Source organism: Syzygium oleosum, unplaced genomic scaffold, assembly GCF_021117445.2.
Source record: "Syzygium oleosum isolate NSW1041296 unplaced genomic scaffold, Sole_v2.1 Sole_v2.56, whole genome shotgun sequence".
Lineage (NCBI taxonomy): Eukaryota > Viridiplantae > Streptophyta > Magnoliopsida > Myrtales > Myrtaceae > Syzygium > Syzygium oleosum.
Window position 1 is genome coordinate 951,534 of NW_026607540.1, and position 25,591 is coordinate 977,124.

General features: G+C 37.6%; 2 protein-coding genes and 1 pseudogene across 6 annotated transcripts in view; all 3 read right to left on the reverse strand.

The window, feature by feature from the left end:
* Positions 1–25,591, reverse strand: part of LOC115694640 (tRNA-specific adenosine deaminase TAD2-like) — a 266,483-nt gene that overhangs the window by 145,860 nt on the left and 95,032 nt on the right. For 4 of the 5 annotated variants that reach the window (XM_056307626.1, XM_056307627.1, XM_056307625.1 and 1 more), the window contains exon 9: positions 9,521–9,587. The gene's annotated coding sequence lies outside the window, so the exon portion shown is untranslated. Of the gene's footprint in view, positions 1–8,198; positions 8,292–9,520; positions 9,588–25,591 lie in introns of those variants that run through there. The other variant, XM_056307631.1, reaches the window with a different exon arrangement.
* LOC115667554 (disease resistance protein Roq1-like) lies at positions 13,795–20,117 on the reverse strand (annotated as a pseudogene).
* On the reverse strand, positions 24,720–25,466 carry LOC115691155 (pentatricopeptide repeat-containing protein At5g46460, mitochondrial-like). The gene is made up of 2 exons (XM_056307634.1): positions 24,997–25,466; positions 24,720–24,868 (listed from the first exon to the last, which is right to left on the reverse strand). The coding sequence occupies exons 1-2, from the start codon at positions 25,394–25,396 to the stop codon at positions 24,831–24,833; spliced, it is 438 nt and encodes a 145-aa protein (XP_056163609.1). The 5' UTR covers positions 25,397–25,466; the 3' UTR covers positions 24,720–24,830.

Consider the following 25,591-nt stretch of genomic DNA (forward strand, 5'->3'; position numbering starts at 1 on the left):
TGAGAATTTTTGGAGTTCGTTTACTATTTATTTTGATGGGATTTCGGTCACTGTATAAACTGCCCAATTTTACCCCGATTCTTTGGATGTTCGTTTTTATGAGCGGAATGGTGGGGTTGTCGAGGTTGAATGGTTGCTGCCCTTGTGGTGGGAATTGAGCCTGAATGTGTGTTTGAATGTGGATTGGTGATATGCCGTGTGTGTTTGGCCGTGAGATGTGGTGGTGTGATAGTGCATTCGCGTATTGTATTCGCGTGCCAAGAATGTGTGATTGGGTGGCGTGGTCGTGTGACGAGAATGTGAAATTGTGAAATGTGTGTGAGGTGTGCGTGTTTGGCAGTGTGTAGGTGTGGCCGTGTGACAAATGTGGTTTGAGTGGAACGAAGGTACTGGAATGTAGGATTGGTTTGAAAGGTGAGACCCCGAGGCGTGTACGTTTACGCGGGGTGAGGTCCGTCCTGAGGCGTGTACGTTACGCGGGACGATGCCGTCGACGAGCCGACGGTGACGATGCCCGGCCCGACGGGTGACGATGGGTGACGAGGTCGAAGACGAGCCGTTGGCCCGATGCGTTTACGCTGCGCGCGGTAGTGGTGGAAAGGTTGAGAACGAGCGGGATTTGGCAAGACGAGTGAGAGGATTGTGAAAGTGATGCATGGTGTGAGTTAGTGTGCGAGTGTGTTTGTATCGCGTGATGCAGTGCGCGATTATGGGGTAAAATCTGCTAGGTATGGTATGGGACGTGCCCAAGTAGGTTTTGCTTTATAATCGAGGCAGCGCGCGCTGTGATGTCTTGCGCGTGGTATGATTGGCACGTGTATTGATATGTGGAAAGTGTGTGATGGCATGTGTGCAAGAATTGTATGTTGGGATTGTGGGCTAACGTGCATGGTGCGTATGCAGAGAGTCCAGGTATGTGTGAATGTTCGATTGCTGGTTGTGTGGTTGTTTGGTTGCACGTTTGGATGTGTCTGGAATTACGTGATAGCCTAGGTGGGGCTTAGGTTGTGACTTATTGAGATGTGATCTCATGGTTGTTTCAACCAAACCATTTCAGAGCCTCTGCCTGAATGTCGATTTTGAGGTCGACTCGGAGTCGTCAGGTGAGCAGACAGCTGCGGAGGATTCAGGTGGTGATGCCGAGGACAGTGAGTCAGAGTGGACGCCTTCGAGAGGGCGTAGGGGATAGTTCTGGGAGGAGGATGCGCCCCATTTTTGGATAGTGCTGACCTAGAGAGCTGATCCTGATATTTTGGTGGTTTGGAGTTTATAGTTCGGTGTGCTTATAAATTATTTTGTGGTTTGTATTGGCGGATGATGTAAATATTTGGAAGTGTAATATATGCTTGGTGGTTTGATGATTTGTTCCTTCCTGGTGTTCTCCAATTTTAATGTCCGGGATTTTTGATTGCTTCCGCCGCGAGTTAACTCTGATGGATCGTTGGGTCGGCGACGTTATTCCTGGGACGTCGCACTCTGTTCGACCGGAGGTGGGATGTCGCGGGCTCGACGGGGGTTCGGGGCGTGACATATCTAACAAGCAATGGAGCTATTATTGCATTCAAAAGTACAGATGAGTGGACTTATATAACACATTTTCATGATACTGAGTCAAAACTGATGTACTATATCGTGATATGGATAAGAAATTGTGAGGCAAGCTAGTATTTGTTTTGATCTTGTTCCTCAAAGCTATACATCAATTTTTTGATGTTCGTGACTCGTTTGTGAAGAAGGGAGTTGGAGGAGAAGAAGAAGGCAGAAGGAAACAGACGAAGAAAAAATTAAAACTCAGTTTATTTCGCGAAAAATGAATAATTTGAAATTTTTTTTTTCTAAAAATAGTCACTTGTATTGATTGAAATAATTAGTCAATGAAAAATACATACATTATCGTCAATAATTTATGTCTAAATAATTTTATGGATAATAAAAATATTTTTTTCACTTATTTTTGTAAGTGATATAAGTAATCAATTTTAGGATAGTATTTACCAAATTATTCATTTTCATTAAACAAACAGAATCTAAAGAAAGAAATAGTGATGTGATAGGGAGAGAGAGATGGATTTGTTTGTTAATGGATGTGGACCCAACAATTCCGTGGAGTAAGAAAGATCAAATGTATAAAACGATGTGCCGGGCATTCCACTAATAGTGGAACTTCAGCTCACCTCTTTAATTTCTTGACATTGAGTGCATTTGTTCCGTTGACTGACTTGGTCTTTTCTATAGGACAAGGTGACTCAAAGTCTCCAATCAAACAAGTTTCATCCAATCTTTACTCACACGCTTTGATTCAAAGTCTGCAATTGAATCTTTAAGACGGCTTTCTTGTCATATTAGAAAATAGAAAACTCAATAACAACATAAATATCTCCGGGAATTTGAAATAACTAACTTTTCTAAGAAAAATCTCCAAAAATATGAAATGATATTGTTGGACGGCTAAATATATGAGTTGTCAATTGTGATGTTTTCTTGCTAGAAAGAAATGGTGATGATTTTGGGTTCTACCCACTACCTCCGTAACATTCTCAACCTGATTGACATGGGCTTTTCAATAGACAACCCCAAGTCTTCATATTCAAAATCTCTCTCATTTGCCATTATTACATATACATCTTATCCTTGTTGATCCTCCACCACATATCAAGCCCCAAATTTCCATTGCTCACAAGCTGAGAGGGACATGATTTTTCCTCTCAATTCCACACTAGCGTACCTCGTGTCATTGGTCTTTTTGGTTGTGCTATTGGGAACATGTAATGCCTAGAATGAACGACCCTATTCTGCTTCTCTTGCGGCGAAGTTCACAAGATAAGCTATCTCTTAGATTGAAGAGTGACCCAAAAGACTATGGTGATTCAATGAGCTAGCGTGTGAGAAAAATCCTAAATGCATCATCAAATCCATCTATAGAAATAATGACACTATTAATTTTGGCGATATCCTTGTATTTGACGTAAGATTGCAAAAGGGTAACTGCTCGTTCCTCCCTAGTTATTCATCGACGAACTCTAACTTCAGTTATTAGAGTTATCATGTTTTTGGTAAATCCGTGATCTTTGCAATGTGCTATTTACTTGTTGCTTTCTCCTTTGTATATCGCAAAGCATACTCCTCGAACATATCGTCTAAAATAATCTAAAATGAGTGGGTATTAATGGGCTGTGATAGATGAAAACGCATTGGTTATTAAGGAATCTTTGCATCTTCACCCATGATGACATGCGCATGTTTTGATCGTATGCTTTCAGCATTCGAACAACTCCATAAGCAAGTATAGTTATTCTTGCCACGTGCATACACAACTATGGATATGATTTTGCTTTTAAGCGGAGTACAGGAGAGGGTAATTTTATGTAACTACAATGCACATAAACTGTTACAAATCTACACATTTTAACTTCCGCTAAGGATTTTTTCATATTTGCTCAACAAGACATGTAGTCATTCCTGGTTAGGTCAAAGATGACATCGTGTAATAGATCATTGTAATATGAGATACTTTTTCTCATATCGATTATTTATTTCATGAGATGATTCCACTGTGTAACAAATTGAATTACGTCTAATGTTTGTGACTTAATTTGGCAAATATGGAGTACGTATACGACAGAACAGAAAAAATTCAAAGAAGGTGGAGACGAAGAAGCGACGAGGAAAAAAACGAAGAAGAAAATTGTGTATCAGAAGAAAGTGGTGGGGGAGAGAGACACCCCCTTCCCACGAAGGTTATTCATGCGTAATGACGGTCCAATTATGGGGTACTTCTACCATTAACAATGGCAAAATTATGAGGAATTTTGGACATGTGAACAGAAATACAAAATTAAAGGTGCAAAATGACCGACATTGCTGTGGGTAATACGAAAATGAAGCCAATTTGGACATATGAACGGAAGTCGACATCCAATTTGAAGCTTGTCTACTTGGTCACATGGTAATAATTTATTCCAAAAATTTCTGAAACTTGTAGATCGCAATTCCCAAGACCCAGATCATATCACGACATGAAATTAACATATTAGAACTAATGTTCAACGAAGAAAAGAACCCCCACATTTATAAAAAAGTTCTAACGGATTACGGTTCAAAATCACCATCTTCCTGTTCATTTTAGACTATGGTCTTTCGGGTAAATGGTTTGGTATTTTCTATGTTTTACTAGACATGACAATAACTAGCTTAAAAAAAGACTCAAATTTCGGCATATTATTACCCGAAGAAAAGAGGTCACTTCAGGATTGAACAATAATGAAAGCACACATAGGGAAGAAGCAGTTGCTAATTGCCCCTTGACCGAGCAAAACATTGTACTTTTGGAGCCACCGCGTGACTATCTCAACCAATCATGGTCGCCACGTGACCGATCAAATCACTGACACTTTTTCACAATAGTATGCTAGGCAAAGTCAACAACGATCAAGACATTAATTGGCTCAACAATATTATAAATTCTAAGTATTTATGACATAATTGGTATAACCGGAAACCTTAATCTAGTAATTGCAATTCTTTGCCAGGAAATCTACATGAAACAAATGCAAATCATTGACCTCTTTATCACCCAGAACTCTGAAGCTCAGACACATCAACAGCACACCTAGAATAACTCAGAGTTCAAAACACTTGTAAAAACATAGGATAGATTACACGATAAGTTGATGACGAAAATTAGTATAAAAAAAGTGATGCCTACACAGTTTATGCCTTAACTTATCTTAACAATCTGATAATCAAGTTAAAGCATGAAATGGACTTCCAATCACAACTGCAACCCTTTGTAAACACATGAACATCTGGGCAAAAACTGATATGGACAAGCATCACGCTTCCTTTCACAAGTCCCTTGATGAAATTCTGCGATTGGAAAAGCAGTAAATGGCACATGCATTGTCAGTCAGATTGCACTGGATTTGAAGACACTTCTGGGATGCTAGATGTCTAACTACATCCTCTTACCATGAAAAAGAATGCGAATCATCATCAATAATATTCACACGGACCTCCATACTTAAAAGGCTGTCTGAACAGTGATTATTAAATTTTGCAAGATATTAAGACAAAAAAATTAACTGTTTCTGTCATCACACACAAACGGGAGAGAATCTTATTATGCTAGAATCATCACCAATGATGTCACATCTAGATTTGTGCCTTACATGTAGAATACAAAGAGTCAGAAAACTATAGTTCAAAAGTAATTTTGCGATGAGTTCACCTCAAGAATGGGAACTACCTTACACTGCAAGTTTGACATAGGTTATAGTCAAATGAAGAGATTAACTAATAGGAATAAGAACAATGAACAATATAATCAGAATAAACCAAGAATCAGGAATGAAGAGCAAGGATGTTGTCTAACTTCATCTTGAAGACCTTTATAGTGTCCTTGTTGAGATTGACTACTATCATACAAGGAAATCTATAGCTATAGGTATACTTAATCTTAGCATGAGCATCATATCCTACTGCCACAGCAAGAAACATTGCCACAGTGCCCTAATCCGTGCCATTCCCTTTTAACAGGCTATACTATAGAAGGTGACACCCTGCAGCCCACTTGTTCTATCCACAAGTAACTGACAATCATTCAATATGCAGCAGAGTTGCATCATAACACCATACATGATGTCCATGATGTTCAGAGAAGCGAAAATCATAATCCAAAGGTCTTACCCAGTTGTGCAAAGCCATGAGAGGATTCAACAGGAAGAACCAACGCATGCACATCTAACGAGAGGCCTGAGTAATCCCTGACCTGTGATTCTTTGGAGCTGAAATCCAAATATTAGCATTCAGTATTTATCTATAATACGCATTCAGTATTTATCTATAATACCTTAAACAAATCATAGACTACACAATGTCTAAACGGCAAATGAATGGAAAAGGAGGGGAAAATGGCGAAGAGAAATGATATTCAAGTTACAGGGTTCTATAAAACAGAGAAGGAAACCAAATTCATTTATAATTGCGTAGACAAATTATTTCAAGGCCATCTTTTCTGTATGTAATGAGTTGTCAAAGCGTACTAATTATCTCAAAAGCATGAAAAAGTTATGGTCTAATCAGTCTCTTGAAATATATGCAACTGAAGAGATAAAATTGGAGAATTGTTCTTTACCAAAAAAAAAAAAATTGGAGAATTGTTTGACCAAGAACCATATATGTTTAGTAATTCACAATAAGGATCAAGAAGGTATTTCTCTCAGCGAGTCTAACCAACGGATTAGCTATAAAGATACTGCACTTTGTCTTTTTCCTTAACCAAGGACATGTCGTCCCATTTCTCAAATGGCAATCTGGCTAAGAATATCCAGTCTAGAGGAAATCTACATTTGACAAACAGGGCATCTGAAAATTGGCCAAAAGAAAAGACTGGGCATCTGAAACTCTAATCTTTGTTACTGAGCAAATTCTACACGCATTCATAGCAACCATTATATGGCAGAACACCACTCCACTAAATCAACTATACTTAGGGTGCGTTTGATCCAAAATTTCCATTACTGCAAGAGAAACAAGAAAAAACTCAGAAACATTCATAAATCACGCAGACACTTGAAAGGGGAAACAAAGATGAAATTTCTGTGGAAGCCACCCAATATTTCTGATGATTCTGCATTTTCACCCGGCTCATCAGCTAGAAACCCAAAACAGATTCCATTTGCAAAATATGTCCAAATATCATGCAAGAGATAATTTAGCAGGCTAATTGACAAAGCACTTTGCAAAAGAAGGTGCCATCTAAGCAAAAAAACAAGTTCGCCAATAAAGGAATATGCTTAACTTAGGAAGTTTACATTTAGGTCCTAAGAATATCAATTTTAAGAAATGTTTGTACTCCAGGAAATGGGTTCTCAGGCAAGCAAATTATGTCTGGAGTGTACCATTTAATTCAATTGACAGTAACTAGGCTCTACAACTTTGCAAACTTCTTGCATTAGATTTAAAAGAGGTGTGTTTGGGGTAGCTATGGCTTAAACCTAATGTCCTTGGAGAACAAACAACACGCTGTAAACAGGGGATACTTCGAGGCTTTTAATACGGATGGGCAAGTTCTCTTAGAGAGTTATTGGCACCGGTGATCTGATCGAGAGAAGATTTGCAGATGAATTGTATACTAATACTGGCTAGGATGGGTTTCAATCAGCTACATCTTCCAAACATTGCACATGCACCAGGAAATGAGCCAGTTCATGTATACCACAATACTTTTGACTTATAATCAGATTATTAAGAACAGCATAAATATCAATTTCTAGCTCTAAAATTCAGAGTTTTCATGGCTTTTTGCCCCCCTAAAATTCCCCCCCTCCCGGTGCGGTACTTGAGCTTCTTTCAAAACTAATAATTCAACAAAAAGACATTGTACAGATCCTATTTCACTACGTTTTTAACTTTTATGTCAACAAAATCTGAGTAAAAATTGATGAGCTCTGGACAAGCTTAGGAAACATGAAATTATAGATCATGGCAGCATCAGACAGATGGAAAAATCATACTGGAAACACATGCCATACACCACAATTTAGCAAACACATGCCCTCATGTATGCAAGAAGAGACAATTACAACTAAAAAACAAGAAAAGAGATTTCTTTATCGAGTACACTGCCCATAGCATATTAAAAAGCATTATTTCCTCATAGTTAAATCATATTTTTTTTAAGATGCTATATTTTCCATTTCAAACTTGATGACATCAAAGACATCAAAGAATCTTGCGGCAGTGAAAAATTAGTTCCATAGACCTCCATCTATTTTCATGGTTATATGTAGCAATATATTCAAAGTGCGACAACAAACAGAATTACTACGAAACCTCATCCATCAGTAATCAACAGAAGAATACACAAGCCTCTAGTAAGCTTTAGTTGTCAATTGTCATATGTCACAATTTCAAAGGGGAGCTAAGTAGATACGGTATCAGCAACAAAAGCAAGTTCAGAAACTGACCTAGTGCATGCCTCGGAGCTATTTGAATGCAACCACAGTATTGAGCCACAGCCTCCAAATTTATCATTTGCACAGCCATAATATACTTCCTTTATACCTAAAAATGGTTAAGAGTCATCTAATCATTTATGAATAATCAAATTTTATGAAAGTTTAGTTTTATTTCGGTATGATCAACAGATGTACCAATGATCGATAATGCTGCAGCTCACATTATGCATAGTTCACGTGTCACATAAAGAGAGCATGCTGAGAAGAAAATCCAGTCCTCTGCCACTGTTCAAAGAGAACATCAAGAACTTCCATTTCCGCATGTCTTGTTGCCTAGGAATGGGCAAGGAGAAAAGTAAAGAAAGCATATCAAACTTAGGAGCTTTAACAAAGAGAAAGTTGCTCTTAGTGTAGTTTCAACATAAATTTAGGAAATGCATTTCAGGAAATATATTTTCTCCTTCACGTTTATTTATTTTTTACTCTTGATTACCGTTTGAGTCCAAATCTATTTCCTCTTAAAATTGCCCCTTCCGTATCTGCTCCGTGTTGACTATACTTTTAAGGCTTGATCGTGTTCATCCTTTGCTCGGTATGCACACCAAGTGAAGGAGATTAAAATGAATACATTGTATCCTAGGAACAGGATTTTCGTCAAAGCCAACTGCATTAGATCATGAATCCTATTCGAAGAATCACTGTCTTTAAGACAGAATCATCAATACACCTTATCCGGAAAGTTCGTATCTTTCTTCAAATACCCACAACACCGAGAGTCTAAGAGAGGACCTTATGCATGGACAACTCTCTTTGCTCCTCACTATTAGGTATTCGATCTAATTTCCAGTACTCAAGCATTACATTCTTTAAATTTTATGTGAAATTGCAGTTATCCTCCCTATACTTGAGATTTTGCAAAGTCTCTTAACTCGCTTCCCAAAACTTTAGAATTTTGCATCTCTCACTACACCATTTTAATCAAGAGAGGTGAAGCCACCATAACAACTCGCTGTCATGTGATTTAAAGCAATAGATACGTATCCTGAATAATCTAAAAAATTATAATCTGTTTAGGCAATCAAGTACTCATTAACATTTTCAAGCATGCAATACAGCACAATCTATGAGCACTCAACATTCTGGTTCAGCAGCTTGCAACAGCTTTATTTCTATCCAAAAAATAAATAAATATCATTCCTCTATTCTCTCTCTCTCTCACCTCATTAATGCTTTTTCTTTGACTGTTCTCGGTCTGAAATTCAGACAGAGCACAATGGCAAACGAGAAATGTGAAACATTGAATATTTGTTAGCTGTAGTCATATTTTATGAAAGAATAATGGGAACAAGATCATTTACAGCCTAATAATGCATAGAAAATTGCACTTTTTAACAGATTTGTTCTGATATACTATTTTATCATATATTAAAGAAATATTTAAGGCAGAAACACAAAAAAAAGATCAGCAATAACAAGTGGATAATGCGAGGGTATCAATTCAGAACAACAAAGTGCTGTTGGCCAAAAATTATAGAAAGGTGGAGAAGCAATGGTAGACATACATTCCGTGTCTCATTAGTCCTGTTTCTTCCTATCGCAATAAGGTTCCCTTCCTCAACAATCACACAGCTGTTCAATCAAATTATAATACAAATAAAGTACAATGTGAAATCGTTTACTAATTAAGACTGAAAATACTAATCGTCTTACTTATAAAGTATAGTAACACTGAAATGCACTTGGTTGCTGAAATCAGTTTCTTACCCAACTGGGACTTCAAGGCTATCCAAGGCAAGCTTTGCCTTATATAAGAAAAGGAGAAGAAAAAATAAGCGCATAAGAGTCAGAATTTCTCTCATACGTGCATACAGGCAATTTAAGGGGAAATCAGAATCAAGTTGCCAGCAGTAGAAATATTTTAGTATCAATATGCAGCTACTAATTGAATGAATCCATGTCTCATAGCTATATGATCAAGATCTTGTAATACACTGGTCACAAACTTCCAAATAATGATTATGAATACATACTAATCCCGTAATTCAGATGCAAATCCCACTAACACTTAAACTGATATGACTCTAACAACTCTAAAGCAAAAAAGCCACTAATTTAAGAAAATACATGTTGCTCATTCCAGTATGTCTTATTATTGGTACCTCGGAAGTTTATCTTTCATTAATCAGGTTTTACTCAAACATTCAAGAAGCATCCAGGAGTTTTAGCTTCTCAGTCAATTTCCTTCATAAAGCTATGGCACATAAAAAATAAAAAGAGAATCCTAAGCTGTTGCGAAGGCCTCAGAAATCAGAATCGACAATCAGCTTCTTGCGCTTTTGACTCTATTCCACTGAATAACTTAAGTAAACACCGTGTTTCTTGTGATTTGTTTCTTTTTCTTATCCGCAGTCCACAGGGCGAAAGAAAATAACCACCCAACGAGTTATCCATGGGCACAACCGATGTTCATATTACTCTCAAGCTCCAAGTATTACTTTTCAATTCTCCCTAGTTGCCAAAGTAAACAAGCAGTAAAAGGACTCTGACTACCAAGCAACCTTTCCCGGTGACTGCCATCTTACTTCTTCATTCCTTATGGTTTTGCCTATTCAAGCACCTCATAAAACTTAGTGACAGAGTCCTGTCCCAGTGATCGAAGTTCCTCACAATTCTATAAGCACCCAAACCCTCTCTCTCTCTCTCTCTCTCTCTCTCTCTCTCTATAGATGGTTGTCCACTCCATTGCCTAGTTTCGGTTAGGGAATTACCAACCTATAGCACCCAGATTGGCTCAGTTCTTCGCCTGAAAAGGGGACTGAACAAGCCCATGTATACCCTACTTCCCATTGTTTCACTCTCCCGTGCTTGTTTTTCCATTAAACCTAGACTTCACCTACTTCTTTGAATGCAGTGCTAGCCATCAAAAGAAAGAAAGAAAGGCTATGCCTTCTAGGGATCGTTGCTAATTTCACTACCAAGCATCCACAGACAAAACTTACTAAGAAACACTCAATCAACGTCTCTCGAAACAAATTCGACGACACATTCTTCAAGTTCCCACGCAATCGTAGCAACCAAACGAATCGAATTCAAAATCCATCACAAGTATTACCAATAAACTTAATACACTTCGGATGTGCCAGGCGTTGCCTGATCCATCGCAAGCCGCATGAAGCCCAGAACCTCAGGAGAGAATCGCTCACCAGAAGCTACGTGATCGGTTTCCGTGGCTTCGGATGGCGGCGGTAGTCCGTTGCTCCCTCACCGGCCTCAAGGATGTCGTATCATGCAGGTGGCCTTACCGTCTCTGTGGGCAGGTGGCCATCTTGAAGATGAGGAGGAGTCGGGATGCGGAAGGAGGCGTTGGTGTCGTTGGGAATCGTAGATTTTCTACGGCGGAGAAAAGAGGATTTAGCAGAAAAAAAGCCACCAAAAAAACCAAAACTATCCCCAACCTATGTCCACCGTAACATTTTTTATCCCAAATTTATTCTTATGACATAAAAAGCCCTAAACTTATATTTATAAGACATATTTACCCTCAGTCAAGGTTCCGTTAGATGATTTTTCAATCAAAACAACATCATTTTCCTATTTTATTTAAATCACGTGGGCGCAATGTTAGCATTATTTGCTTTCTGGCGTCCATATAGGTAAATTTTTAACGGTTCACATTAACGGAACTTTGATGGAGGGTAAATGTGCCATACAAGTACAAGTTTGAGATTTTTAGTATCACGAAAAAAAGTATAAGATAAATGTGTTATAGTAAACATAATTTAGAGTTTTTGGTTGCCTTTGCTAAAAAAGAAAAAAAAAATAATATTTGGGTATAATATCCAAAGAAAGCCTCGGAGGAGAAGACCTTGCTCTCTATTTGACTATGTTCCTTAGCAATCCCCAGACAATCTTCCAAGTATTTTTGTAGATCTGCTTCGCTCAAACTATCTTTGTGCATAAGTGAAATCTCGGCTTCTAAATTTGTTGATTCAAGAACAATTTCATAGAGTAAAGCTGGATCTATTAGTTGATTATCTCGGAGAATAACCTTTAGATCGTCCTCGAGTGACTTGCATATTATTCGGAATCCCCACTTTTTCATGTTTTTACCCGAGAGTCTTATGCTAAATTGTGCGTAACTCCCATCAATTTGACCAAAATCGACTTCTTGCCACAGGTCAAATGGTTCGAAATACTCAAGCCAGATACGATGTGATTCCGACCCAAAGCATTCGAAATATGGTGCAAGGTAACTTCGAGGATCACCATTAACATGTGCTTGAAGCATAAAAGGGAGGAATCTCTCTGTCTCATCACCATTACCAAGAGAAATATAAAGAGCAAATCCAAAAAACTTGTCATACAAGTCCTCTGAAGCCATAAAAGATACGGAATCCTCTTCAACAGGGAGGACCCACTCTGGCATCTCTCCTCCTGGGAGAGTAATTAGGTAACCAGGGTAATCAAGAAACTTCTGTTATAAAGATAGAGCATTAGAAAGTATCGAGTTTGTTATTCGTTTCCAAATAAAAAATTCAATTTGAGTTAGTAAGTAATTCTACTGAATTCCACTTCAAACTGGAGGTGTATAAGTGAGTAGAGATCCAATAATCCTTGCTTGCATTAACGTACAAGTCTCATGTGATAGAAATCATTCCCAAAAGTACTGTAGCCACCTACACTGATTATTCAAACCAATGACATATCCAACATTTTCCTTGTTATTGGTATTTCTAGTCTCCAATCAATGCCATATACTGTTTATTTACGCCAAGATATTGACTATATGGTGCAAAATTTTTCTTTCTTAGTTTAACTTTTGTAATGTATTGGTTTTGATTTTATACCATCCTCATGATAACTGATTTAAAGAAAGCAATTTGAAATTATGTTTTACCATGTGATCTAGCCATATCAATTAATGACCATCTAAAAACGATTAATTAATGAAGTTTTTTTTGGCTACATAATAAGTAAATTTCTTATGTAAACTACCTTTTATATATGGTAATTTGCTATGTAAGTTAATTATGCCGCTGTGTTTTCTAACTTTATTTTATTTTTAGTTAATAGTTAATGGTAAAAAGAAATAGTAAATGACAAAGTTTGTGTATAACTACAAAAATGAATTTTTCAAGTTCTAGTCCCAGAGAACATCTAACTAACACCCTTTCATATTTCCTTTAACGAAATATAGGTTGATGGAGGAAAAAGGACCCAATGATTGTGCGACACATGATATAGCCATAGCATACTATTCTATCCAACTTTTCATTACTGTATCGATATGCCTATAAACCTAAGTTCAAATCATTTTTACAAGTTCAAATCACCACATTGGCACATTTTCTCTGTGCTACTTCCAGTAACATAAACCTGCATGTCCTCAGTAATTACCCCATGTTGGTGGGTTCGGCTAGAGGGGGGACTATCTCATCTAGTGGAGATTAGTTGGGTACTCAAAAAACTATGGGATATCACATTGATATAAAGAAAAAACTCTTAGATTGTTTTGATAATTTCTTTTGTGAGAACACGCATTGATATAAACAGTTTGACCTCACTTTATATTTGTTTGCTTTTCTTAAGCGTCCACTTGCATTTTTTGCTATTGCCTTATACAAGCACACACTGGATCCAGCATATACTCCACATCGGTTTATGAGAGAGAGAGAGCGTCTAACCTGGTCAAGTGGGGAAGTAATAGCCATGGCCAACTTTCTACAGACAAGATGGCGAAATGAAGTTAAATCTCCAAATTTTTGCAGAGATTCGCAATCATCTGCCTGAAAAGAATTCAAAAGTGGTGGAAGCTCGGGAATATCTCGTAATTGATGGCATTTTCTAACATTCAGCTGGCACAAATGATCACGCTTAGTGATGGATGTAGGAAGACTAGTAAAATTGTTCCTCTGCAGATATAACCTTTCCAAGATGGGAAAACAGGAAAGATTATCGAGAAACTCTACTTTGGATAAATTACATCTTGAGAGGTCTAAACTGTATAAGTTTGGTAGTCCGATCTCCATACACGGATAAGCTAAGTCCTCGTACTTTGGAAACCCAATTAAATTGGTGCAAGAGCTAACTTCCAAGCAATAAAGGTTTTGTAACTTATAAATGCTAGATGGAACCTGTTCCAGGTTCTTGCAATTATTTATGTACATTTCTTCCAAAGAGACAAGATTTTCTATTGATGTAGGAAGTCTTTTAATAGCGGTCGTTTGTAAATAAAGCTCTTCCAAGCCATCGAGTTTATGTGGAATATCAGGGAACCTTTCGAATTTTGTGCATTTTTCAAGATGGAGACGCCGGAGATTTTTTGACTTCAGCTCATTTGGAAAAACACTAAGTTCAAGGCACTCCCTTAAATGCAACACCTGTAACTTGTTATGATATGCAATGGACTCATGGGCTTCTACCAAGCTTTTGCAATTATGCATATACAATTCCTTGAGATTTGGAGTAAACGAGAGGTCAGGCATGCGAACCAACGACTCACAGTAACTGAAATTCATGTACTTCAAATTTTGGAAGCCCTGCAAAAACAGCAAAACCAGCTTTGATAAACATTCTGAAAGGGAAAAAAGGGGTGTTTGTATGATGATGTTCCTTCCTTACATTTAAACCGTGGAATTCCCTTTTGAGAATAGGTTGCTATTGAGGCATATCAAGTGTTGGTCTTTCAAGAGATTATTATATTTTAGGCCATCAATCGTAAATTTTGAGCAATTTGTTTATTTAACGTAGAGGTGATATGTTGCAAAGTCCACAAATAGGCTTATGCTAGCTGTTGTACGTAGACGGGGAAGTCAAACTCGTGAAATGATGGTAATTTAATATCGGATATCATTCACGTTGTCCATGATTTTATATGTTGATCATTAATAATATCATAATTTATTTGTAGGGGCTTAGCTTGATTGAGGGTTATAAAATTGCCTCCACAACACATGGGGGAGATTGGGTTTATCAGGGGAAAGAACACGTCACAATTACATATCCTCAACTGTTATATAATCTATATTGACCGGGTGAACATTGAATATGCCCTTATTACATATCCTTAGGCCACAGCACTCTTCATGTGGAAGGAAGCAAGGAGCTTCGGTACATCAGACAACACGGGACCTACTATTCAGGTTTCTGAGTGAATTTCTTAATTTATTAATTAACTTTTCATTCAAAGTTACTATGAAGTGATTTTGTGAGTATTAAATATCGCATTGAGAAATTACTAAACACTTAGAAACTTTACTAGTAATTATACATGCATACTTACATATATATGTACATTTTAGTAACTCAGAGTTAACTCTTATCATTTGACATTTTGGATATTATTTGAAAGAATTGAATAATATATAGACACACCATATAAAAAAAGGTCACAAGTAAAATTGGGGTAACAATTGTTAGAAAAGATTAGAATAAGTATCATTAAAAATCCCAAATCGACATGCAGATTTACCCCTTATTAATTTTCGTCTTACGAAAATCCTGCACTGGTACGATTATGATACATTTATCAAAATCTAATTTTCGTTTAATAAAACATCCCATACCGGTACTCCTCACCCAAATCTACTCTCTATTTGTAGATGAAAATTAGTTTGGGATAAAATGGTACCGCGTGTCATGCATGTGGCAATCCCAAAATCTAAGTGAAGGGTCATTTGGCGAATAGGCGAATGTGTGGCATGTGACAAAACTATACCACATATCATGCCATGTGACAATCATAGAAGCATAGGAAAGTGCCACATTGTGAGTGTGGCTGTGGGCCACATAACAAAACGATGCAGCGTGTCAAGTCATGTGACAATCATAGAAGCAAAATGAAGTGTCACGTGGTGAGCACAAGAGTGAACACTTTGTCTGATTCTGGCTCTAACTATATATAATAGATGAAGGTCAAGAATATATGTTTTATCACAAAAGAATTTCCCAAAAATCAATAAAATTTAAAATTTGTTGAAGTTTATCAAAGACAATGAAACCAACTTTGAAAAACATTGGAAAGAAAATACAAATTTCATATATTGAATTCAAAAGGGCTAATGTAGGTAAATGCTCACCTTAAATTGATTTGGCACTACTGTGATACTGTAATTGCTCATATCAAGTCCCACTAATTTCTTTCTACCAGAGGAAAATTTTGGAATCTGAGGAGCACATCCATTCCATCGAAACCATCTTAGCTCATTAGGAAGACATATAGGACCTTGGAAAGAATTATGCACATTTCGCAAAATGAGCAATCTCAACCTTCTCATTTTTGTTAAATCATCAGGAAAAATACATATTTCTGTTGGCTCAAGTGGCTCCACCACTATGGCTTTTACAACACAATCTTCCTGTATAAAGAAGACTATTTGGGTTATGCAAGTTCAGTAATTAGAGTAAAATAGATAAGGAGCAGAATCTGATCATATATGCAAGTCTTACCATGTCACTTGACAGAACATCGACAACGTCATCATACAGCCATAGTTTGTTGCGTTTCCCAGGATCATCGCTTTCTTGGTTCACAATATCCATACCCATCAATTGAATCAAGTCATGAATTTGTATGTTCTGGCACTCAATTCTTATCAAGGACCTCTCTATGAGAATTTGTAATCCTATCACTGCCTTAAGATCGCAACTATTGAGAACTTTCTTTACATACTCACTATCCCAAACCTTAAAGAAGCAGGCAATGTGGAGAAAGATCTCTTTCACTTTTGGCTCTAGTCCACCATAACTTATTTTGAGCACATCATTGATGCCTTTTTTAGGAGCCGTAGAAATTTCATCCTGTGCACTTTCCCATTCATATTCTCTTCTACCGCGTAAGAAGGAACCTAGCACCTCAAGTGCTAAAGGAAGACCTTTAGCATGATTTAGAACGCTATCCACTAGATCTGTCTTGATTTTAAAATTTTGGTGTGTCGGAAAAGCATGCTTACTAAATAGCTCACGAGCTTCACTGTCATCCAGTTCTCTAACTTCGTACACATGATATTGATCTATCCCGAGATAAGTTAACAAATGGCTATCTCTTGTAGTAACAATGATCCTACTCCCATTACGAAGCCACTTACCTTCTCCTACTGAAGCATGTAACTGGCGCAAGTCATCCACGTCATCAAGGATAAGGAGAACTCTTTTGTGACAAAGTCTTTCTTGTATTAGATTAATACCTCTGTCAACATTGGACACTACTAATATTTCTTTCAGTGCTAATATCTCAAATAGTAATTTTTCTTGCAAAGTTACTAAATCCTTGCAATCTTTTGAAACTTCTCGAACATTTGCCAAAAAACATGAATTCCCAAATTGATTGAAAATATCATTATAAATGGCTTTGGCTAAAGTCGTCTTTCCTATGCCTCCTTGTCCCCACAATCCCACCATGAGAACATCATCATCAAACTCAAGGTTTAACATCGATTTTAACTTAACCACTCGGGAATCTATCCCAACCGGATGTGTAGCAACATGCAAAAGTGTTCGGTCTAGGTGAGTGGAGATTTCCGTCACAATTCTTTGTATAAGCTCTGACTCATCTCTGAAAAAAAAAAAAAGAAGTTGTGGTACCGTTTTAGCAATTTGAATAAGCAAATAACAAGCAATTACTAGCCAACGATGACAAAAGCAGTGCATCACATTTTTACATAACCACAGCCAAAACAAAATGTATTCCTACCAAGTCGAATTAGAACTCAAAAGAGCTCCACAACAATCGAAACAAGTTCAGGGTTCAACTTTTAGTCATCCAAGTGATTCATGCTCTTTTGATTTATACAGGACGATTTAGTTATTTTTTTTTGTTGAACTGTAATATGTAATTTATTTATACGCTTAATCAAAAAAAGTTATTCAGGACTTTGAACGATGGTTGAGATTTTGATTTGAAAACTATCAAATTACGCCGAAGCACGATGTCATTGCCTTACATGGCCTGTGCACACTGATTATCATGTATCAAGGGCAAAAGGAACTATAAGTGCCATAACTTGTGTACGGAGATCACTTTGGTGTCATAACTTTTTTTCGGATCACTTTGGTGCCAAGTCGGAGGAAAAACGATCACTTAAGTGTCATAAGTTTTTTTTGGATCACTTCAGTGCTAAAATTTTTGAAAAACGATCACTTAAGTGCTAAAATTTTTTAAAAACGATCATTTAAGTGCTAAAATTTTTGAAAAACGATCACTTAAGTGCCAATCTCCGGTGAGCCTCCGGCGAGCCACGTCAGCTTCAGAAATTAATAAAAAAAAATGCCACGTCGGATTTCCGGTGAAAAATTGTGTACGGTACCGGAGTTGGCACTTAAGTGATCGTTTTTAAAAAATTTTAGCACTTAAGTGATCGTTTTTCAAAAATTTTAGCACTAAAGTGATCCAAAGAAAACTTATGGCACCAAGTGAGCGCCGTACACAAGTTATGGCACTTGTAGTGTTCTTTTGCCATGTATCAAGTGTTGGCGAACTTTCTCTTTCCTTCCAAAGAAAAGGGATAGGTGTAGTAACACATACTTAACATTTTGTCCATTGATTGATCAAGTTTTAACATTTTATATTGTTCCAATAAGTCAGTAAAACTTTCGGGCAATGAAGTCCTATTGTCAAATTTTTTTACGGTAAAAGCCACGTGTCTATTCTATGGTTAGCTACATGTGATTTTTCAAACTCAAAATGCCACCGGTAATGAGTTTATGACTCGGACCTTACCCAAATGAAAGAGCTATGGACCTTACCCGAATGAAACAAGGCTTAGCAAAAGTCAAAGGCAGAATTCTATTGTTTTTTTTTTGGTAAGGTAAAAAAAAAAACAATAGAATTCTGCTAAAAATAGTTTTTTTTTTTGTGATAGTGAATTTCAATAAGTATTTGTAAGTATTCATAAAATTGTCGGTAAAACATGATCAGTGACCTTTTCCTTTCCCATAACTTGTTAGTACCTTACCAACGATTTTATGAAATCACCAATCTTTTTTATAATTAGTAAATAACTAATTTTTCGTAGTAACTTACCAAAATTGATTTGCATTACTTATGGCCTCAAACTTACTATTATATGAAATTACCAACATAAATTAGAGTGACTTATCAACATTCGTTATATTAAATAATTACCTGCTAGTTTTGGGTTACCAACTCTCACTTGAGCGACTTATGTTCTTTTAATTGACCATCTTTTTTTATTGAGTTACCAACTCTCATTTGAGTTATTTACTAACTAATTTTAGAAATTGCCGATCTTAATTAGAGTGACTTACGAACTTCTCTACAATTAAGTTGCCAACTAATTTTGGGTCATCAATTCTCGTTTGAGAAACTTGCCAAGTTTAATTTTCTTTTAATTATCAAATTTTCTTCAATTTTGCCAAATTTTATTTTTCTTTTTCAACTAAATTTTAAATTTACCAACTCTTATATGAGATTACTCACTTTAACTCAAGCTGCTAAAGAATTTTCAGAAACCATAAGATGAAGCAGCTATGCATATACTTACAATCATGTGTGTGCAGACTATTTACAAACAATCTCTATAATTACTTGTAAAAATTGGTTTCTTATACAAAATATGAACTCCACTCTACTTACCCATCTTTCAAATGCCACCCAGACAAGTTACCAGCATCGAAAAGAGCTTTCTCCCATCTCTTCACTTCCTTCAAATCCTTCCCGAACTTGGACTCATGCTTGATCATAGCTTCTCCGTACCTCTCTCTTGGTGTTCTCACTTCTCTAGGTTCCACTTTGTAAAACAAGGGAAAGACCATGAGATCTCTTTCTTTCTTGCACTCCATGATTCTCGCCACCTCTTCCAAACACCACCATGAGGAAGCGTAATCCTCAGAGAAAATGATTATCGCGATCTGTGATTCCTCGATCGCCTTCATAAGCGCCGGCGTTATTTGCTCTCCTTTCCTGAGCTCCTTGCTATCAACATAAGTGTAGATTCCTTTTTGGTCAAGAGCTCTCTGGAGATGATCGAGAAAGTTGTTCCGGACGTCCTTGCCTCTGAAACTTAAGAACACATGGTAAATCCTTTCACGTTTCGATGAAGAAGCCATTAGATGATGGAGTTCAACAATCTGCAACGAGTATTAGCTTAAGATCTGGTAGAGTGTTTTTAGGTAATCCGTTCACCATTCGATCTTCTTGTTGATTTATTCTTATACTAAAGGACAGAGGCGCATGACTTTTTTAGGGCAGGGTCAACAAAAAAGAATATTAGAAATTTGGAAAATGATGGTGCTTCTGGATGACCAAGATATCTAATAGGTGTGAGCACGTGGACTTATTTTTCCTGAAGACCGCATATCACGGGGTTATTCCGATTGGCTGATTGATTGACGAGTTTGTTTGTTTGATATTGTATTTATTGGTAAATTGTCGACAAATTTGACCAGTCAACAAGCCAAATAGCCGACGAAGGCAGAGAATAGTATAGATCACTACTGGTCCCAGTGGACTCAATTATTGCACAAACTAACAAAGAAACTTTACTGGCTTCCTTGAAATCACATCCACGACCTTCGAGTAGTTGTTTCTTCTTTGCTAAATCGTAATTAAACACTTGACCCCTCAAAATAGACATGGCCACGGGCCGATTTCGGCCTGGAACCGGCCCGGGTCAAACCCGGGACCAGCCCATTGATAGGGCCCGCGGTTTAGAACCGGAACCGGCCCGTGGCCTACGGGCCCGGTTCCGGTTCCAACAATTTTGGAACCAGCGGTTCCAGGCCCGGTTCCAAAAAAAAAATTCATTCTTTCTCTTTTTTTTTCTCCAAATTTGATTATAATATACGTTTTGATTACATTTTATATTGAATAATTCATTATTTCATAATTTGATAATTCATTATTTTTTTATTTCATAATTTATTTTTTAATTTTTACCGGCTGGTTCCGAACCAGGCCAGAACCGGCCCGGAACCACCGGTTCTGATTCATACATGGCCACGAACCGGAACCGGCGGTTCCGGTTCGTGGCCATGTCTACCTCAAAAGACACATCATCATACGCACGATCAAATATATCGGCAAAGAACAATATTAGATCTATTAATAAAATTAGAACTTTAGAAATGGTTCTTAAGTGTGGACCGCTATATCTAATAGGTGTGAACCCATCAACTTATTTTCTCTGGAGAACGGATATCACGACAATATTCAGATTATCTTATTTTACACAAGTTTCTTTGTTTTTATATCAAATTTATTGTTAAATAGTTGATGCTCTTGAGCGGTCAACAAAAGTGTTTTCAATTAATGTACCGGATTCGAGGCTTTTGTCTATGTAGTCTTCGTTTTTCTTTTGGAAATTGAAGTATTTCATGTCATTAGGTTAGCTTTTATCATATGCTCACTAATAGAAAAAATTTATGGCTTCCTCGAAATGGCAATCCCAACCTCCAAGTAGTCGTTTTTTCTTTTTTTTTCTTTTCTCCAAACTGTCGATAATAATTTAACACATGACCACTCAAAAGATATATAATTGATACGAACAACTAAGTATATAATTGGTCTAGCCCTATTTCGTTATTTTTATAACTTAGGGGCACGAGAACAAAAGCCCAGCTACCCCGGAAGCTTATATACCTCTCTAGTGAAAACTCTTTTATCATTTCAACACTGCAAAAGACATGATATATATCTATATGGCTATTTTGTGAAGACTTCATTGAAAGAGTAACCATTGTAATTTATGGGTCATGTGGGAGTGAAGAAAGACATCCCAGCCATACCTGTATGCTATGAATATTAAGAAAGTTTTATTGCGAATTTGATCACAGCGTGACACGACTCTAAAGAATGACAAGTCTAGACCTCTTGGATGTCAATCATATTCACATGTAAACAAATGACGGAACTCTGTTTTACCCTACATATGAAAACAGTTCTTTCTAATAGTCAAAGAATTACAACATTCCAGACCAGATGTTAAAAGAGTAAGTTTTTCAAAGTTTATACCTCTAACCTCGAAACAAAACTAGTGCTTCAAATAAGACCATAATGAAGTCACGCTTTCTAAACATAACAGCAAGATGAAAAGTAACTCAAGGGCAAGGAGTGTTAGCATTTCGTGTACCTAGTAAAGGAGAAGAAACAAAATTGTCATAGTTTATGCAGACATTTTGGGAGACAACTCCCCATTTTGATGTAATATGCAAGTTTAAGGAGGCCAAAGAACATCAATAGTCTAACAAAAAATGATAATCTTTTCTCTTAATGCACACACAGCTTCAAATGTAACGCCCAGTGTAACTTCCATTTGTGGAAAGTGTTAAATGTGGTAAGCACAACCTGAAACCTACAACAAGCAAACTAAGTTCAAGTATGCATCGTCAGGACTATGAATTAAAATTCACTCAAAGATCCAACTTTCATCCATAGAAAAAAGGAATCCTACAAGGTAGTGCTAGAATATTACTGGCAGAGGTATTGTGAAATTCGTCTTCAACATGAACAAGATTGTTCTCCAATGTGGTCAGGAAGACTCAGGCAATTGGGAGCCCCAGCCACATATTCGCAAGACTTAAGAAAATAGATGGCACAAGAGTTATGGACTTCAACCGCACATAACAAAAAATAATCCATAGGAAAAGCAAAATGAAGAGTTGACTAATCACTATTAAAATAAATAGTTTCTACTTCTCATCCAACACATAAGTGAGTGTCGATAACTGATCAATTGTGCTAGACACATTGAGATTTTATTGTGCTTTTATGACTACTAGTTTCTATCCAAACATCTGCTCAACTTGAACAAGACAAAAAAAACCATGAGAGTACTAATTTTGGCACCATAAATAAACTAACCTCACTTGGTACTGTCGATTTGTTGAAGAGATCCAGCAAAATTGTGAGAGAACTTTAGGTGAAGTTAAATTTCATCCAGAGATTAAGAAGCTTTTGTTATATCTCATAGACCTAATGAAGAGACAGATGGGCTCTGAGAATGTAATAGAGGTGTTGAGGAGAAGAGTTAATGGGAGTTTTCAAAAAAAGGAATCAGAAAAGAGGAGGCAGGGCAGGAACCTTTCTTTTGTTTGGGTGGGTTTCTTTTCTTTTACCAAGTGGTACTTCCTTCTCTCTAAATGCCCCAATTTCTCTCTCTCTCTCTCTCTCTTTGCTAGAGAGAGATGGAAAGTAGCTATTTCCAAGGCTCTAAGTTTTCTCCCTTAATTTAATTCCGCAGAAGGGATATCTTATGTGTAAATAGTTTCTTTTTTTCTGGTGGCTTCAAAGCCATAAACAAAGTGATAAATACTCACCTCTCAACAGAAATCCCTGTATGGAGCCAATGGATGGCAATGCCATCCAAAGCAAGATTTCCTCCCAAGTCTCCAACTTTCCACATGCCCAACACATACAGCTAAGAAATGTTTGAACTCCCTTAGCCTCCTAGACTAAACCAAAGCTGATAAAAAAGCCATGGATTCCACATGGATTCATTATCTATTATGTCAACAATTAAAGTAAGCCCATATTGTATAGTGCTCATATAGCAGCTCCACTCTCATCAATGCTTAACACAATGAGCAAACTCAGCATGCTTACAGGTTCATGACAGGAGAAATAACCTCATGCCCTCGCTACCAATAATCCCCGCAAGAGCAAATGCCACTCCTAAAGCGATGAATGCGGCTGGAATCTCTCACAACCATCTCACGATCAACAATCTTTGCAATAAGTTTAATTGCAAAATGACATTCCCCACAAATGCAAAGATTCTTCATTACAGTTATTGTACTACCCTTGATAGTAATAATGACCCTTCCTTCTGTTCGTCTTCCATGTCATGGAGAGAGAACCTCTTATTTGGAACGTTACCTAATTCCTTCAACTTCAGTTTCAACCAATCCGGCTTCCAATATATGTTCTCACTCAAACGGTGGGATTTATCCCTAGAAAGAAATAAATGCTTTTGCCCCTTTATAGTAACCCAACTGCTACCTGGTTGCTTCACAATCCATTTATCCCTCATAGTCACTCTTAATCTCGAGACATCACCCCACCTATTAGCAGAAGCATAGAAGTTGGACAGTAAAACATAAGCAGCACTACAATGTGGTTTTGGGTCAAGAATATAGTTTGCAGCTCTTTCTGCCAAATCTAGGTTAGAATGCATCCTGCAAGAACTAAGCCAAGCAAGCCACACTATGGAGTTAGTTTTAAAGGGCATGTTCTTACAATATCCTCTGCTTCCTCTAGCTTCCCACATCATCCTAGCACATCTACCATGCATGCATAATGCTCATGCTTCAATTCACTGAAAGTGTTCTCACTAAAGTATCTGAATAAGCACCTCCCCTTTTGTAACATCCCAGAATGACTACAGGAAGAAAGTAGTCCCGTGAGTGTGATGTCATCTGGTTGTACCAGTCTGCGAATCATTTGGCTAAACAACTCCATAGCCCACATCCCTCAGGCATGTTGTGCAAACCCGCAAACAGCGACATTCCAGGTGACAATGTTCTTCTCCCTGAGTCTTTTGAACACTACAACAGCATCATCAAAGCCTCCACACTTATTATACCTGGCTATAAGAGAATTGCCAACAAAAACATCACTTTCCAATTTCGGCTTTACAACTGACGCATGGACCTCCTTACCTCGATCTAGAGACTCTAAAACTACAGCAAGAGTTTAAAGAACTTAGAGAAGAAGATTGATTAGGAAGAACACTTGTTCTCATCATGTCACTGAACACCTTCAGGCCATCTTCATGCCTACCATTCGAGCCATAACCAATTAGAAGAGCCGTGCATATGACCACATTCCTATAAACTGCTTCATTGAAGACTTGGGTTGCTTTCTCAATGCGCTTGCAGTTAGCATAGAACGTGATGAGAGAAGCACATACAAATCCACTAAGGCAGAATCCTGATTTGAAAACATGACCATGAATCTGCACACCAAGAGGAAAAGATGATGCATTTGCACAGGCACTCAATGCACATGTCAAGTTACTCGAATTGGGAACAACACCAGACTCGAACATTCTCTCAAAAAGAATTAAAGCCTCTTCACTCTTACCATTTTGGTCAAGCCCGCCAGTCCTTGGAGTCCATGGAATCACATTTCGAGAAGGCATTTGTTCAAACAATTTCACAGCATCATCAACCCTCGCATTCTCACAATACCCATGAAGCATCGCATTCCATGCAGCAAGATCCCTTATGGGCATCTGTTTTTTTAAATATCTCTCTACCTGCTCAACTTGTCCAAATCGAAAGAACCCATCTATCATTGTCGTCCACGAAACAACACTTGGTTCGGGCATTTCATCAAAAAGCTCTTCCGCCATCATCAAGTCCCCGCAGTCTAAGCAGCCTTTGATCATTGTGTTCCAGCAAATTGCATCTCTCACGGGCATTTCGTCGAACAGTTTCAGGGCATCGTCAAGGCAGCCAGTTCTCTGGCAACCCATGATCATCTTTGTGAACGAACGAACATCTAGGTATTGAAATATGTCCAGAACCTCCCGAGTTTCATCTGGCTTTTCGTTCTTAAGCTGTCCAGAGACCGCGGGACTGTCACTAGTTGCATGACTCGCACGTTTAAAGAAGCGCTTGGAGAGTTGGGTGTGGGTTTCGCATATGAGATTTGGGACATTATCTCGTGAGCTTTT

What these genes read in the sequence shown, in the direction of transcription:
- LOC115691155 (XM_056307634.1), bottom strand. Translation starts at nt 25,396, where the DNA reads ATGATCATGGGTTGCCAGAGAACTGGCTGCCTTGACGATGCCCTGAAA. An exon ending in TGGCGGGCTTGACCAAAATG is followed by an intron (nt 24,869 to 24,996) that starts GTAAGAGTGAAG and finishes CTTGGTGTGCAG; the next exon opens with ATTCATGGTCATGTTTTCAA.